Source organism: Hyla sarda, chromosome 10, assembly GCF_029499605.1.
Source record: "Hyla sarda isolate aHylSar1 chromosome 10, aHylSar1.hap1, whole genome shotgun sequence".
Classification (NCBI taxonomy): domain Eukaryota; kingdom Metazoa; phylum Chordata; class Amphibia; order Anura; family Hylidae; genus Hyla; species Hyla sarda.
This window is the reverse complement of record NC_079198.1, coordinates 43,345,627-43,364,045: the sequence shown is the minus strand read 5'-3', so window position 1 is coordinate 43,364,045 and position 18,419 is coordinate 43,345,627. Positions and strand designations below refer to the sequence as shown.

The 18,419-nt window shown below is 41.5% G+C and overlaps 1 protein-coding gene across 11 annotated transcripts in view; it reads right to left on the bottom strand.

Annotated features, from left to right (window-relative positions):
• The window catches only part of ABCG4 (ATP binding cassette subfamily G member 4), a 522,357-nt gene that overhangs the window by 363,525 nt on the left and 140,413 nt on the right, over nucleotides 1-18,419 (bottom strand). For 10 of the 11 annotated variants that reach the window (XM_056543428.1, XM_056543421.1, XM_056543422.1 and 7 more), the window contains one exon: nucleotides 13,352-13,402. The exons of the other annotated variant lie outside the window; for it this stretch is intronic. In XM_056543428.1, the coding sequence (XP_056399403.1) occupies nucleotides 13,352-13,402 (51 nt within the window). The remainder of the gene's footprint in view (nucleotides 1-13,351; nucleotides 13,403-18,419) is intronic. 11 annotated transcript variants of the gene reach the window in all.

Here is an 18,419-nt window from a genome sequence, read left to right as displayed (position 1 = left end):
ACCTTTTTCTGATCTCAAACCTAGATCTAGGTTAACTCCACCATTCAGCCAGTATAACAATATACAAACTTTTGTGGAGATGGTTACTCTTGAGTTGAGTAAACTCCGAAACTGTAAGATCCAGGGGAATATAACAACAGAGGAGCAAAGGGCTCTAAAGGAATTGGAAAACAACAAAGAAATAGTGGTGAAAGCCTCCGACAAAGGAGGGAATGTTGTAGTGATGAACAAGAAGGACTACAAGGAAATGGTGTTGAGATTAGTACAAGACACGGATACGTATAAAAAATTGGATTCTAATCCAACGGGTAGATATGTTACTGAATTGAAATCAATCTTATTGGAAGCAAAAGAAAGTTCTCTTATACGTCCGATAGTCTCGGGTAATGAGAACTTGACGGAAGGCATAAGTAAATACGTGGATCAGATTTTAGCCCCTTTTGTGGCATCATTGCCCTCCTTTATTAGAGATACGGGGGATGCTGTCACTCGTTTACAGGAAATTTCTTTCCCGCCCCAGACCTTTATAGCAAGCCTGGATGTAGAGGCGCTATATACAAACATCCAACATGATTTAGGTCTGGAGGCAGTTCGGTACTTTTTGAGCACTCGGGGAACACCGCACATTAGACACAATGAGTTTGTTTTATCATTACTTCAATTTCTTCTCACTCACAATTATTTTGTTTTTGATGGTCACTTTTATTTACAGTGTAAGGGCACCGCTATGGGCCCGACATGTGCACCGAATTTTGCAAATTTATTTTTAGGGTGGTGGGAAGATACTATAGTTTTTTCTGACACAAACCAAAAATACACAAATCACATTTTGTTCTGGGGCCAATTTATTGATGAATTTATTTTGGGATGGCACTAGAGCACTATTTCATCAATTTGTTTCAACACTGAATTCTAACCAAATAGGTATGCACTTCACGCACAAAATACACCAGAGCACTCTCACCTTTCTAGATCTTCAAATTTCCTTGGATCCGAGTGGCAGCATCCAAACGGAGATATATCGAAAACCAATGTCAACGAATAGCTTTCTCCAGTGGAATAGTCATCATCCTGTCCCCCTTAAAAGGGGAATCCCTATTGGACAGTACTTAAGAGCAAAAAGAAATTGCTCTACACAGGAAGCCTTTTTAAGGGAGAGTAAGTTACTGTACCAGAGATTCATAGCAAGGGGCTATCCAAAGAAGGTGCTCCATAGGACCTTCGCTCGAGCCAGGGATACTCCTAGAAGTGATCTTTGGAAATCAGATAGATCTAGGATTGGACCTGAGAACAAAAGGGTCAGGTGTATTGGCACCTTTGACAATAACAACTGTCAAGTAACAAGTATACTAAAAAGATTCTGGCAAATCCTACTCGTAAATAATGATCTGAAGGAGGTGTTAACTCCGTATCCAGCTATTACATATAGACGTGGGAGTAACATCAGAGAATATCTGGTCAAGAGTTACTTCTCGGAAGGAACAACAGATACCTGGCTAAGGTCGTCTGTGGTCGGATCCTTCCCTTGTGGCAATTGTTCTTTCTGCCATATAATGCCGAAATGTAAGGAATTCAGTAATCCGATTGATGGACGTGTTTACGTATTGAGAGAATTTATCAATTGTCAGACAATGGGGGTTATCTATGTTGCACAGTGCAATTGCCCTATAATTTATGTGGGCAAAACTGTGCAACAGTTGAGAAGACGTGTGTCCAAACACGTCAACACTATACGTACGGGGGCAGATACCCCTCTAGCTAGACATTTTGCCACCCTTCATAGGGGTGATTGGTCTAGCCTACGGTTTATTGGCATTGCCAAACCTCGGCTAGGACCCAGACATGGAGACCTGGACAAGAAGCTTTTGCGTGAGGAGGCTAAGAGGATCCACAGATTGGGATCGATGTCTCCAAGAGGTTTAAATGAAGGTTTCACCTTCAGTGCATTTATTTGAAAAATAAGTTACTGCCATTTAATATTATTGCATCAGTGATTAAACACAATGGACTAAAGCACTGTGCCGAATTAATATAGTAAAAGAGGGGTTTATAGAACATCTACACCTGGTTATCGATTTTAGGATGGCATATCAGATATTGGTGTTAAGATTCATTCCCTTAGAGGTATGGAATTAAGATAATGCAGGATTATCATTCTCTACTTCCAAGCCAATAAAATAAAAATAATATAAAAATTCCTCCTTGTTCAATTATCCCTTATATCTACCATTACAGGAACCTTTCACACTCACCCAGGTATTTCTATTATTTATCTTCTATATTGCAGAGGTTCAGATTGATCAATGTTTACATGTAATTTGATCATTACCTGAATGTCCATATGGATATTGGAGATCTAATACTTACCTAATGATAGATGTATATAATTGGTTAACTGTTGATCCTCTGCCTAGTAATAGTAGTGATATTACAAGCCACTATTGTTGAATCTTATTAGCTCGCGCAGTTGGCTGTGCGCAGCCGGAGACACATAGTGGTTATGCAGTAATATGGAATCAAGCGCACGGCCAGAGCCAGACAGTACGTCATCGGAGGCGGAGAACATGAAGAACGGGTGAGTGTATGTTTACTAACAAGCGCCTAGCAACAAAGCAGGCGCAACAGTGTGTTGAGACGGGATCTTCTTCTAACAGTGCGCGCAGACTTACTTCGCGCAGCACGTCAGGAAGGGATCACTGCTTCTAAAAGGTGAGCGATACTGTCAATCATGGCTAGGTCTGTCCCGATTGGCAAGTGATGGTAAATAGACACAATTGGATAGTATTGGGAATGATGTATCTCACACTAATTGGTCCTTGCTAAAATCCATCATCAGTTCAGTTGGTGGATTGGTTCAGTAACCCTTGGTGTATACAATCCCCATCCTGTGATGTCACAGGGGAGGTTTTAAAACCCCTAGGATCGGCGTTTTTTAACCAGTGCCCTCTTGCCTCTTGATAAAGCTGGTGGTCCAGCGAAACATGTCGAGGGGGGCAGTGTGAAAGATTTTAATATAGGTAGCCATCTGTCCAAGTATCCAGTTTAGTGGTGTTCTGCAGGCTCCGTTATCTGGTGTGATTTATATCAAACATTGAACCAGTTGGTCATTTCACATCTATTAGGAAAGTGGATTACAGTGGCTCCTAGTATTTTAATACAATTTGTGTGCGTACAATACAATAAAGATTGCACTTTTAACTCACGTCTTTAGGGTGTATGAGTAGAATTGGTATTTTTTGGGTCATCTTTGGATGACCTATAGGAATTAATTGGATATTGTGACCCTCCATACAACGGTCTCTCTCTTCCTTTTCCGCATCTCCAACAACCTGCTGCACCTAGCAATTTTTATTGTTTTTCCTTTTTCTTTCACTAGAAAAAGGCTGGGTGAAACATTAGAACCTATCGTAGGACCCCTTCTTGATACCGTCATAACACGGTTCTCCACTATATTTTTAAGTAGAGGATCAGTTTCCAATACAGGAACACAGGGGTCCTAAGATAAATTCTAATGTTTCACCCAGCCTTTTTTCTAGTGAAAGAAAAAGGAAAAATAATAAAAATTGGCTAGGTGCAGCGGGTTGTTTGAGATGCGGACACACCAGATGTGTGACATGTAGCTATATTGAACAAACCAAACTAGTGGTTTCATGTCACACAGGGAGAAGCTACAATATCAAAGATTATTTAAATTGTAATACAAAATCAGTTATATTTGTAGCAAAATGTGTGTCCTGTAATATCCAATATACGGGCTGCACCAGCAACTCATTAAAGATGCGGTTTAGAAAGCATGTATCAGATGCAAAAAGCAATTTAACTAATGTATCCATGCTATCCAAACATTTCAGAGACATTCACGCAGGAGACACAAGCTCATTGCGAGTTACAGGTGTGGAGAAAGTCAGGTTAGGTCCCAGAGGGGGTGATTTGAAAAGACGCCTTTATAACAGAGAAACATATTGGATGTTTCTACTAGAAACGAGACACCCACAGGGTTTGAATAAAAGAATTGACCTCATTGTAACATGCCCTTAACCATATCAGTATATGATAAAATGTTGGTATAATAAAATAATAAAACAAATAAAAAACTTTATTAAGGTCTAATAAGGCAGGGGCAGTAGGGATATATATATATATATATATATATATATATATATATATATATACATACATATATTCTTTGCACGTAATACGAACTGTGTGATATCTGATTCCTATTTTCCATATATATATATATATAAACTAATAGGGTATAATAAATAGAAAAAAATTATAATAATATGTAGAACTAGCACTTTGGATAAATTTACAAATATTGTATGGTGCGCATAAATAATTAATAATAATAATGGCCGAATATGTTAATTATGGAGAGGTTTCAGAATGTCATAATTGGATGTTGATATTACACAGCTCGTATATGCAATAATTCAAACCAGTTTTTGTATAAAACACAAAAGAAGTAAAAAACGCAATTCACCCATTTGGACAAATCTGAATGGGTGACAAGCAAATGAAAAGATGATCTTCATCCATACCGGGTCTTCCACAAGTTCTTTTGGTTTTAATGATGTAAGAGGTCATGTGACCCTTTGACTTAGTATTTTAGCAGTGTTTGTTATATGTTTGCTAGTCTACGATTAAACCTCAACGTAGGTGAAACGCGTCTGACCCTTTTCTGTATGTGAATCATGTCAAGATTTGTGAATAAAGGAAAGCTTATTTTATCCTCTACCTAATGTGCCAGACCTTCTTCTTTTGTTGATATAATCTTTCCGCTAGCTGACGCTGGTGATCGAGGAGGATCCAGGATCATGTAGGACACCACTGACCGTTGTGCTCTTTTACAAAACAAAGAAGTAAATGTAGGCTACACTTGGCATAGGTACGTATGTGGCTATTATGTTTTTTATAAATGTTTCTCAGCCTTGCGGTCTCCCATCCAGGGATGCAGCCTTTTCTCACTTGCTTTTCGGATACTTCTGACCGTGGACAATATGTGCTTACTAATGTGCTTACCCGCCGGGGCACCTGTCCCACTGAATCTACCTAGGAGTCACTTAAGGATTGTTAAGACAGGGTATATTATACTGTATATATTCTTTGTTTTTTTATTCTAGATGTGTGTTTTCTTTTACTTCTATTCATTTACAAAATCATCCTTCGGATATTATAGAAACCCGTGTTTTGTATTAGTGCAGTTGCATTTGCAATTTTACTTTTCGTAAGGTTTCCGTCTATAAATAAGATAAGATCAATGGCTGTATGTACCACATGACCTGACAAATAGGGGGTCCAACCCCGCGACATGGGTTGTCCGACCTTATTTATCTTTTGGCAAATAAAGCAATTTTTATTTTTTATTACTTTCTGGTCTGCTTCGGTTTACTAATACACCTACCTCTACTGAACTGGAAGGAAGAGCGCCTCAAGAGCAGCAATTTTATGCACCTCGGTTAGAGGGATATGCCACGCATCTGTTTGCACCGTACCTGACTCAGGTACGGCTGACTGCTCGGCTGTACCCCATGAACGTTGTTCACTAGAAGTGACAGAAGGTGCTATACAGTGTTGTGCTCAGAGTGCAACACTACAAGGTGAGCACACTCTTATTATTGATGACCTTACAGTACCATTAAGGATAGTGGCACATAGCTGAACCCTCTGTTGCCTTTTTCTTCTCTTTTCTTTTGTACTACTATATGGTGGCACCGAGGGGGCCAAACTACTTTTAGGGGCACTACCTGCTATATTCATTTTCCACTCTTAATAAAAATCATTACCACAGTGCTCTTTGCTGTCCATTTTAGGAACTGTCCTAAAATGGACAGCAGAGGTCAGCAGAGAGCACTGTGGTCATGACATCAGAGGAAATGCATTTTTTTTTTTGATTTCTCTTTAGTATACAGCCCCTAAAAAGTACTAGAAGGATTAAGATTTTTTAATAGAAGTGATTTACAAATCTGTTTAACTTTCTGGCACCAGTTGATAAAAAAAAAAGTTTCTACAGGAGTACCCCTTTAACCCCTTAAGGACAATGGACATACTCCTACGCCCCCGTTTCCGAGTCCTTAAGGACCGAGGACGTAGGAGTACGTCCGGTCCATTCCCGGCCCCCCGCCGCTATCCGGAGGGGAGCCGGTGCCCGATGCCTGCTGAAATTGTTCAGCAGGCATCGCGGCATATTGCCCAGGGGGGTCATTATGCCCCCCCCCCCCATGTCAGCGATGGCCGCAGATCGCTGGACAATTCAGTCCAGCGATCTGCTGCAATTCCGGGTCAATCGGGTCTCCAGTGACCTGGTGACCCGGAATTACTGGCTGATCGGGGCCGTCAGCCATAGCCAGCAGGGGTGAGGTGGCACTGGTGCCACCTCACGAACGCCCTGATTCGTCGTCCCGAAACCCGCTCCACCCTTCTTCCGGAGGACGTGAGCGGGTGCGGGAAGAAGACCCCGGGTGCTGGGGACCCCGATCCCCGGCGTCAATGTTGGGATCGGGGCCCAGGAGCAGCGGCGGCGAGGGACTGACCTGATGCGGCGTGGAGCAGCAGTAGGAGATGAGTGACAGCCTCCTGCTGTTGCTTAGCAACAGCTCCCAGCATGCAAAAAGGGCATGCTGGAAGCTGTAGTTATGCAACAGCAGGAGGCAGACCACCACAACTTCCAGCATTCCCTTATGGGCATGCTGGGACTTATAGTTTTGCAACAGCTGGAGGCACATTTTTTTCTATGGAAAAGTGTACCTTCAGCTGTTGTATAACTACAACTCCCAGCTTGCTCAATGAGCTACAGTGCATGCTGGGAGTTTTAGTGGTGCATCTGCTGGTTGCATAACTACAACTCCCAGCATGCCTGCTGGCTGTCGGTGACTGCTGAGAGTTGTAGTTTTGCAACAGCTGAAGGCACACTGAGTTAAGTAGCAAACCAGTGTGTCTCCAGCTGTTGCATAACTACAATCCCCAGCATCCCCAGCCAAAGTAGTATGCCTCCAGCTGTTGCATAACTACAAGACCCAGCATGCCCTTCCGCTGTCCGTACGTGCTGGGGGTTGTAGCTTTTGCAACAGCTGAAGGCACACTGGTTGCAAAAAACTGAGTTTGTTACCAAACTCGGTGTTTCACAACCAGTGTGCCTCCAGCTGTTGCAAAACTACAACTCCCAGCATGCACTGATAGACCGTACATGCTGGGAGTTGTAGTTTTGCAACAGATGGATGTTTCTCCCCCCCCAATGTGAACGTACAGGGTACACTCACATGGGTGGAGGTTTACAGTAAGTATCCGGCTGCAAGTTTGAACTGCGGCAAATTTTCTGCCACAGCTCAAACTGCCAGCGAGAAACTAGTGTGAACCCCCGCCCATGCGACTGTACCCTAAAAACACTACACTACACTAACACAAAATAAAATAAAAAGTAAAAAACACTACATATACACATACCCCTACACAGCCCCCCTCCCCTCCCCAATAAAAATGAAAAACGTCTGGTACGCCACTGTTTCCAAAACGGAGCCTCCAGCTGTTGCAAAACTACAACTCCCAGCATGCACTGATAGACCGTACATGCTGGGAGTTGTAGTTTTGCAACAGCTGGAAGTTTCTCCCCACCAATGTGAACGTACAGGGTACACTCACATGGGCGGAGGTTTACAGTAAGTATCCGGCTGCAAGTTTGAGCTGCGGCAGATAATTGCAAAACAACTACTCCCAGTATTGCCAGATAGCCACTGACTGTCTAGGCATGCTGGGTGTTTTACAACAGCTGGAGGCACCCTGTTTGGGAATCACTGGCGTAGAATACCCCTATGTCCAGCTCTATGCAAGTCCATAATTCAGGCCTCAAATGCGCATGGCGCTCTCACTTTGGAGCGCTGTCGTCTTTCAAGGCAACAGTTTAGGGCCACATAAGCGGTATCGCTGTACTCGGGAGATATTGTGTTACAAATTTTGGTGGGTATTTTCTGCTGTTACCCTTTTTAAAAATGTAAAATCCTTGGGAAACCAAGCATTTTAGGTAAAAAATTATTATTATTTTTTTTTTTACATATGCAAAAGTCGGGAATCACCTGTGGGGTATTAAGGTTCACATTACCCCTTGTTACGTTCCCCGAGGGGTCTAGTTTCCAAAATGGTATGCCATGTGGTTTTTTTTTTTGCTGTTCTGGCACCATAGGGGCTTCCTAAATGCGGCATGCCCCCAGAGCAAAATTTGCTTTCAAAAAGCCAAATGTGACTTCTTCTCTTCTGAGACCTGTAGTGTGCCAGCAGAGCACTTTTCACCCCCATATGGGGTGTTTTCTGAATCAGGAGAAATTGGGCTTCAAATTTTGGGGGGTATTTTCTGCTATTACCCTTTTTAAAAATGTAAACATTTTGGGAAGCCAAGCATTTTAGGTAAAAAATTAAAAAAAATGTTCACATATGCAAAAGTCGTGAAACACCTGTAGGGTATTAAGGTTCACATTACCCCTTGTTACATTCCCCGAGGGGTCTAGTTTCCAAAATGGTATGCCATGTGGTTGTTTTTTTTTTTTTTTTTGCTGTTCTGGCACCATAGGGGCTTCCTAAATGCGGCATGCCCCCAGAGCAAAATTTTATTTCAAAAAGCCAAATGTGACTCCTTCTCTTCTGAGACCTGTAGTGCACCAGCAGAACAATTTTCACCACCATATGGGTTGTTTTCTGAATCAGGAGAAATTGGGCTTCAAATTTTTGGGAAACCAAGCATTTTAGGTAAAAAATTTTTTTTTTTACATATGCAAAAGTCGTGAATCACATGTGGGGTATTAAGGTTCACTTTACCCCTTGTTACATTCCCCGAGGGGTCTATTTGCCAAAATGTTATGCCATGTGTTTTTTTTTTTTTGCTGTCCTGGCACCATAGGGGCTTCCTAAAGGTGACATGCCCCCCAAAAACCATTTGTCGCTCCTTCCCTTCTGAGCCCTCTACTGCGCCCGCTAAACAATTAACATAGACATATGAGGTATGTGCTTACTCGAGAGAAATTGGGTTTCAGATAAAAGTAAAAATGTTCTCCTTTTTACCGCTTGCACAAACTCAAAACTTGGGTCTACAAGAACATGCGAGTGTAAAAAATTAAGATTTGGAATTTTCTCCTTCACTTTGCTGCTAATCCTGTGAAACACCTAAAGGGTTAATACACTTACTGAATGTCATTTTGAATACTTTGGGGGTGCAGTTTTTATAATGGGGTCTTTTATGGGGTATTTCTAATATGAAGACCCTTCAAATCCACCTCAAACCTGAACTGGTCCATGAAAAATAGCGAGTTTGAAAATTTTGTGAAAAATTTCAAAATTGCTGCTGAACTTTGAAGCCCTCTCGTGTCTTCCAAAAGTAAAAACTCATAAATTTTGTGATGCAAACATAAAGTAGACATATAGTATATGTGAACCAAAAAAACATTTATTTTGAATATCCATTTTCCTTACAAGCAGAGAGCTTCAAAGTTAGAAAAATGCAAAATTTTAATTTTTTCCATCAAATTTGGGGATTTTTCACCAAGAAAGGATGCAAGTTACCATAAAATTTTACCACTAAGTTAAAGTAGAATATGTCACGAAAAAACAATCTCGGAACCAGAATGATAACTAAAAGCATTCCAGAGTTATTAATGTTTAAAATGGCAGTGGTCAGATTTGCAAAAAACGTTCTGGTCCTTAAGGTGTAAAATGGCCTGGTCCTTAAGGGGTTACGGAAAAACCCATTTTCACCTTAAGGACCAGAGCATTTTTTGCACATCTGACCACTGTCACTTTAAGCATTAAGAACTCTGGGATGCTTTTACATATGAAATTGATTTTGAGATTGTTTTTTCATGACATATTCTACTTTAACAAAGTGGTAAATTTTTGCCAATACTTGCATTTCTTGGTGAAAAATTCCAAAATGTCATGAGAAATTAGATAATTTAGAATTTTTCTAACTTTGAAGCTCTCTGCTTGTAAGGAAAATAGACATTCCAAATACATTTTATATTGATTCACATATACAATATGTCTATACAATATGTTTATCTTGGCATCATTAAGTTGACATGTATTTACTTTTGGAAGACATCAGAGGGTTTCAAAGTTCAGCGGCAATTTTCTAATTTTTCACGAAATTTTCAAAATCTGAATTTTTCAGGGACCAGTTCAGATTTCAAGTGGATTTGAAGGGCCTTCATATTAGAAATACCCCATAAATTACCCCATTATAAAAACTGCACCCCACAAAGTATTCAAAATTACATTCAAAAGGTTTGTTAACCCTTTAGGTGTTTCACAGGAATAGCAGGAAAGTGAAGGAGAAAATTCAAAATTTTCATTTTTTACACTCGCATGTTCTTGTAGACCCGGTTTTATGGGTAGTATGAGAAAAAGCCCCCCAAAATTTGTAACCCAATTTCTCTCGATTAAGGAAATAGCTCATATGTGGATGTAAAGTGCTCTGTGGGTGCACTAGAGGGCACAGAAGGGAAGGAGCGACAATGGCATTTTGGAGAGTGAATTTTGCTGAAATGGTTTTTGGGAGGAATGTCGCATTAAGGAGGCCACTATGGTGCCATAACAGCAAAAGAAAAACTCACATGGCATACTATTTTGGAAAATAAACACCTCAAGGTACTTAACAAGGGGTCCAGTGAGCCTTAACACCCCACAGGTATTTGACGACTTTTCGTTAAAGTCGGATGTGTAAATTAAATATATTGTTTTTTCACTAAAGTGGATTTTTTGCCAAAATTTACCATTTTTACAAATGGTAATAGAGAAAATCCCCCCAAAATTTGTAACCCAATTTCTTCGGAGTATGGAAATACCCCATGTTGGGACGTAAAATTCTTTGCGGGTGAACTACAATGTTCAGAAGAGAAGGAGTCACATTTGGCTTTTGTAAAGCAAATTTTGCTGAAATGTTTTTTGGGGGGCATGTCACATTTAGGAATCCCCTATGGTACCAGAACAGCAAAAAAAAAAAAAAAAAAAGGGGGTACAGTGAGCCTTAACCCCTTAAGGACACATGACGTACTGGAACGTCATGTGTCCGCCCCCGATCTATAATGCGGGGCCACGGCCGGGACCCGTGGCTAAAAGCGCGCAGCATTGATCGCTGTGCCGCGTGCTATTAACTCTTTAGATGCGGCATTCAAAGTTGAACGCCGCGTCTAAAGTGAAACTGAAACCATGCCGGTTAGCTCAGTGGGCTCTTCGGGATAGCCGCGGCGAAATCGCGGCATCCCGGACAGCTTACAGGACAGCTAGAGGGTCCCTACCTGCCTTATCGCTGTCCGATCGCTGAATGACTGCTCAGTGCCTGAGATCCAGGCATGAGCAGTTAAGAGGCAGAATCATCGATCACTGGTTTCTTATGAGAAACCAGTGATCAATGTGAAAGATCAGTGTGTGCAGTGTTAAAGGTCCCTATGGGAACTATAACACTGCAAAAAAAATGTGAAAAAATAAGTGAATATCATATAACCCCTTTCCTATTAAAAGTTTGAATCACCCCCTTTTCCCATAAAAAAAACACAGTGTAAATAAAAATAAAAATAAACATATATGGTATCTCCGCGTGCGGAAATGTCCGAATTATAAAAATATATCGTTAATTAAACCGCACGGTCAATGGCGTGTGCGCAAAAAAATTCCAAAGTCCAAAATAGTGCATTTTTGGTCACTTTTTATATAATGAAAAAATGAATAAAAAGTGATCAATAAGTCTTATCAATGCAAAAATGGTACCGATAAAAACTTCAGATCACGGCGCAAAAAATGAGCCCTCATACCGCCCCATACACGGAAAAATTAAAAAGTTATAGGGGTCAGAAATTACAATTTTAAACGTATTAATTTTCCTGCATAAAGTTATGATTTTTTCCAGAAGTACGACAAAATCAAACCTATATAAGTAGGGTATCATTTTAAGCGTATGGACCTACAGAATAAATATCAGGTGTCATTTTTACCGAAAAATGTACTACGTAGAAATGGAAGCCCCCAAAACGGCGTTTTTTTTTTTTCAATTTTGTCTCACAATGATTTTTCTTTCCATTTCACCCTAGATTTTTGGCACAATGACTGACGTCATTACAAAGTAGAATTGGTGGCGCAAAAAATAAACCATCATATGGATTTTTAGGTGTAAAATTTAAAGAGTTATGATTTTTTAAAGGCAAGGAGCAAAAAATGAAAATGCAGAAAAGGAAAAAACCCCGATCCTTAAGGGGTTAACACCCCAGAGGTGTTAAGGATGTGTAAATTAATCTTTTTTTCACTAAAATGCGTTTTTTTCCCCAAACTTTACATTATTACAATGAGTAATAGGAGAAGATGCCCCCCCCCCCCCAATTTGTAACCCCATTTCTTCAGAGCATGGAAATATCCCAGTGGATGTCAACTGCTCTGCTGGAGCACTACAATGCTAAGCAGAGAAGGCGCGCCATTGAGCTTTTGGAGAGAGAATTTGTTTTGAATGGAAGTTTCCTTACTTGAGAGAAATTGGGTTACAAATTTTGGGGGCTTTTTCTCCTATTACCACTTGTAAAAATTTGAAAACTGGGTCTACAAGAACATGCGAGTGTAAAAAATGAAGATTTAGAATTTTCTCCTTCAGTTTGCTGCTATTCCTGTGAAACACCTAAAAGGTTAACACACTTACTGAATGTCATTTTCAATACTTTGAGGGGTGCAGTTTTTATAATTGGGTCATTTGTGGGGTATTTCTAATATGAAGGCCCTTCAAATCCACTTCAAACCTGAACTGGTCCCTGAAAAATTCCGATTTTGATAATTTTGTGAAAAATTGGAAAACTGCTGCTGAACTTTGAAGCCCTCTGATGTCTTCCAAAAGTAAAAACATCTCAACTTTATGATGCAAATATAAAGTAGACATATTGTATATGTGAATCAATATATCATTTATTTGGAGTGTCTATTTTCCTTACAAGCAGAGAGCTTCAAAGTTAGAAAAATGCAAAATTTTCAAATTTTTCATAACATTTTTGAATTTTTCACCAAGAAATGATGCAAGTATCGACAAAAATTTACCACAACCATAAAGTTGAATATGTCACGAAAAAACAATCTCGGAATCAAATTTATAAGTAAAAGCATCCCAGAGAAATTAATATTTAAAGTGACAATGGTCAGATTTGCAAAAAATTCTCCCGTCCTTAGGGTCACAATGGGCTCCGTCCCCAAGGGGTTAAAGACCATATTTTTTCTACTCATACATACATTTCTGGTGAAGTGGCCACTGCAGACTTGGAAACCCCTACCCGGAGGAAAAATAAATAGAGCTCATTTGCACATTATGCACTGGATGCTTAAAAACCACGCTCACCAGTTTTCTCTTCACATCCATCTTCTCATTAAGTTTCAAGTTGGCAGATACCTAAGAAAACACAAGTAAAAAATACAGCTTATAACAGTATCATCAACAACTTTATAGCAGCAGCCTAGATCTTAGCCAAAATCCAGTGTGGAATTTACCTCCTCTTAAACACTAACTATATGCAATCTCAACTACCGTTCCATTCCTAATCGTCGGTGCAGTCCTGTGAAGGAAACAGAAATCTTGTTGTCATTATAAGTGGGGATGCCAGATGTGGGGCCTCCAGTGATCAGACATCTATTACCTATCCTATAATAGGATAAATGTCAATTCTAGGAAAACTCCTTTAAGTCATTAAAGGGGTACTCCGTCCCTAGCATCTTATCCCCTATCCAAAGGATAGGGGATAAGATGTCAGATCGCCAGGGTCACGCTGCTGGGGACCAACAGGATCTCCGCTGCGGCACCCCGCTATCATTACTGCACAGAGCAAACTCGCTCTGTGTGTAATGACGGGCAATACAGGGGCCGGAGCATCTTTACATCACGGCTCTGCCCCCTCGTGAAGTCACGGTCCGCCCCCTCAATGCAAGTCTATGGGAGGGGGCGTGGTGGCCATCACGCCCCCTCCCATAGACTTGCATTAAGGGCCGTGACATCACGAGTGGCGGAGTCGTGAAGTAACGATGCTCCGGCCCCTGTATCGCCGGTCATTGCGCTCAGAGCGAGTGTGCTCTGTGCAGTAATGATAGCGGGGTGCCGCAGCGGAGATCCCAGGGGTCCCCAGCAGCGGGACCCCGGCGATCTGACATCTTATACCCTATCCTTTTGATAGGGGATAAGATATCTAGGGGCGGAGTACCCCTTTAAGGTGTCTTTTAAGATGTTTCAATTATTGCATCTTTTCATTCTAACTCTTTCTATAGATACACAATGTGAACAATTAATAGACGTAAGTACTTTGACCATATCATCCCTTTTATTCATATGTTTTTTTAACCCCTTAAGGACCTAGGGCGTATGAATACGCCCTAGCTTTCTGGTACTTAAGGACCCAGGACGTATCCATATTTCTGTGGGAATTTCTGTCCCCGCCGCACGCCGGGCACGGACCGGACCGGGGTGCCTGCTGATATCGATCAGCAGGCACCCCGCGCAAATGCCCAGGGGGGTCATCAGACACCCCCCCCCCCCCCATGTCGGCGATCGGCGCAAATCGCAAGTGAATTCACACTTGCGATTTGCGCGGATTTGGGTCTATGGTGACCCAATGACCCGGAATAGAAGGGGGATCGCGGGTGTCCATGACACCCACGATCCCCCTGAAGCGATAGGAGTGAGGTGGCAGGGGTGCTACCCCTCCTATCCCTGCTATTGGTCATCAAGACGCGATGACCGATAGCAGATCGGGGGCGGGGGGCTTTACTTTCGGTTTCCCCGTCCTGCCCACCCACAATAGGCGGGGCAGAACGGGGAAACGACACAGGACCGGCGCCGAAGATCCACTCACCCATCGGCGACAGCAGCGGCCGGCGATTGACAGCGGCAGCAGGCGGCGATCGACGGAAGAAGAGGACGGCGACGCAGCTCTGTGGATCCTACGGAAGCCGGTGAGTTGCTTAGCAACATCTGGAGGGCTACAGTCTGAGACCACTATAGAGTGGTCTCTAAACTGTAGCCCTCCAGATGTTGAAAAACTATAACTCCCAGCATGCCCAGAGAGCTGTTTAGGCATTCTGAGATTTGTAGTTTTGCAACAGCTGGAGAGCTACAGTTTGAGATCACTGCACAATGATCTCTATACTGTCGCTCTCCAGATCTTGCAAAACTACAACTCCCAGCATGCCCACATAGCAGTTTGCTGTCTGAGCATGCTGGGATTTGTAGTTTTGCAACATCTGGAGGTCCACAGTTGGAGATTACTGTGCATTGGTCTCTAAACTATAGCTCTCCAGATGTTGCAAAACTGCAAATCCCAGCATGCTCAGACAGCAAACTGCTATGTGGGCATGCTGGGAGTTGTAGTTGTGTACCTCCATCTGTTGCATAACTACATCTCCCAGCATGCCCTTCGGCGATCAGTACATGCTGGGAGTTGTAGTTTTGCAAAAGCTGGAGGCACACTGGTTGGAAAATACTGAGTTAGGTAACTGAAGGTTTTCCAACCAGTGTGCCTCCAGCTGTTGCAAAAGTACAACTCCCAGCATGCACGGTCTGTCAGTACATGCTGGGTGTTGTAGTTTTGAAACAGCTGGAGGTTTGTCCCCCCATGTCAATGTACAGGGTACATTTACACGGGCAGGTTTACCGTTAGTTTTCTGCTTCAAGTTTGGGCTGCGGCAAATTTTTCGCCGCAGCACAAACTCCTAGCGGTAAACTCACTGTAAACGCCTGCCAGTGTGAATGTACCCTAAAAATACTACACTACACTACACTAACACATAATAAAGGGTAAAACACTACATATACACCCCCTTACACTGTCCCCCCCCCCCCAATAAAAATGAAAAACGTATTGTACGGCAGTGTTTCCAAAACGGAGCCTCCAGCTGTTGCAAATCACCAACTCCCAGCATTTCCGGACAGCCACTGACTGTCCAGGCATGCTGGGAGATTAGCAACTGCTGGAGGCACCCTGTTTGGGAATCACTGGCGTAGAATACTCCTATGTCCACCCCTATGCAATCCCTAATTTAGTCCTCAAATGCGCATGGTGCTCTCTCACGTCAGAGCCCTGTCGTATTTCAAGGGAACAGTTTAGGGTCACATATGGGGTATCGCCGTACTCGGGAGAAATTGCACTACAAATTTGGGGGGCTTTTTTTTCCTTTTACCCCTTATGAAAAGGAAAAGTTGGGGCCTACACCAGCCCGTTAGTGTAACATTTTTTTATTTTTTTAAACTAACATGCTGGATTTACCCCATACATTTTTATTTTCACAAGCGGTAAAAGCAAAAACAGACCCCCAAAATTTGTAACGCAATTTCTCCTGAGTACGGAAATACCCCAGATGTGGGCGTAAAATGTTCTGCGGATGCACAACAAGGCTCAGGAGGGAGAGCACACTGTGTACATTTGAGGCCTAAATTGGTGATTTGCACAGGGGTGGCTGATTTTACAGCGGTTCTGACATAAACACAAAAAAAGAAATACCCACATGTGACCCCATTTTGGAAACTACACCCCTCACGGAACGTAACAAGGAGTATAGTGCGCCTTAACACCCCACAGGTGTTTGACAAAATAGTTGGGTGGGAAAATGAGAAAAACATTTTTTTTCGCCAAAATGCTGGTGTTACCCTAAATTTTTCATTTTCACAAGGGAAAATAGGAAAAAAAAATTTGTAACCCCATTTCTTCTGAGTAAGAACATACCCCATATGTGCATGTAAAGTGCTCTACGGGCGAACTACAATGCTCAGAAGAGAGGGAGCGCCATTGGGATTTTGAAGAGAAAATTTGTCCAGAATTGAAGGCCACGTGTGTTTACAAAGCCCCCATAGTGCCAGAACAATGGACCCCCCCCCCCCACATGTGACCCCATTTTGGAAACTACATCCCTCACGTAATGTAATAAGGGGGACAGTGAGCATTTACGCCCCACAGGTGTCTGACAGATTTTTGGAACAGTGATCCATGAAAAAGAAAAATTGCATTTTTCATTTGCACAGCCCACTGTTCCAAAGATCTGTCAAACGCCAGTGGGGTGTAAATACTCACTGCACCACTTATGGGGTATTTATATACTCAGAAGAGATGGGGTTACAAATTTTGGGGGGCATTACCTCCCATTACCCTTTGTAAAAATGATAAATTTGGGGGGAAAACTGCACTTTAGTGAAAATTTTTTTTTTCATTTACACATACGACTTTAACGAAAAGTCGTCAAACACATGCCTTACATGTTACATGCTTTTAGGGGTGTAGTTTCCAAAATGGTATGCCATGTGGGGGTTTTCTGCTGTTCTGGCACCATAGGGGCTTTCTAAATGTGACATGCCCCCCAAAAACCATTTCAGCAAAATTCACTCTCCAAAATCCTATTATCGCTCCTTCCCTTCTGAGCCCTCTACTGCGCCCGCCGAACACTTGACATCCACATATCAGGTATTTCCTTAATCGATTTTTCATCTATTACCCCTTGTAAAAATTCAAAAACTGGGTCTACAAGAATAGGTGAGTGTAAAAAATGAAGATTTTGAATTTTCTCCTTCACTTTGCTGCTATTCCTGTGAAACACCTAAAGGGTTAAAAAAAAACTTTCTGAATGTCATTTTTAATACTTTGAGGGGTGCAGTTTTTATAATGGGGTCATTTATGGGGTATTTTTTAATAAGAAAGCCCTTGAAATCCACTTAAAAACTGAAGTGGTCCCTGACATGAAAATTTTGTGAAAAATTGGAAACTTGCTGCTATATTTTGAAGCCCTCTGGTGTCTTCCAAAAGTAAAAACATGTCAACTTTATGATGGAAACATAAAGTAGACATATTGTATATGTGAATCAATATATAATTTATTTGGAATATCCATTTTCCTTATAAGCAGAGAGCTAAAAAAAAATGCAAAATTTTTCAATTTTTTCATCAAATTTTGGCATTTTTCACCAAGAAATGATGCAAGTATCGACAAAATTTTACCACTAACATAAACTAGAATATGTCACGAAAAAACATTCTCGGAATCAGAATGAAAGCATCCCAGAGTTATTAATGCTTAAAGTGACAGTGGTCAGATGTTCAAAAAATGGCCGGGTCCTTAAGGTATATTTAGGCTGGGTCCTAAAGGGGTTAAACTCCAAGCTGTATAAACTTGAATGCTTTTGGATTTAGGCATATCAATTTATATTAATATTTGTATAGTGAGGGAGGGTATGGCTTAAGGAGATGATAACCCTATATCAAGGAGTGCAAAATTATTAGGCAGCTCTTTTCCTCAGGAAAAATGAGCCCCCAAAAAAAGAAAAGATTTAACTGACTCAAAAATTGTCTGAAAGTAAAAAAAAAAAAACATTTTAAAAAGTCTCTCAGGGGCAAGTAGCACTCTTGAAATGGTTAAAATATCGATATCTGATCACA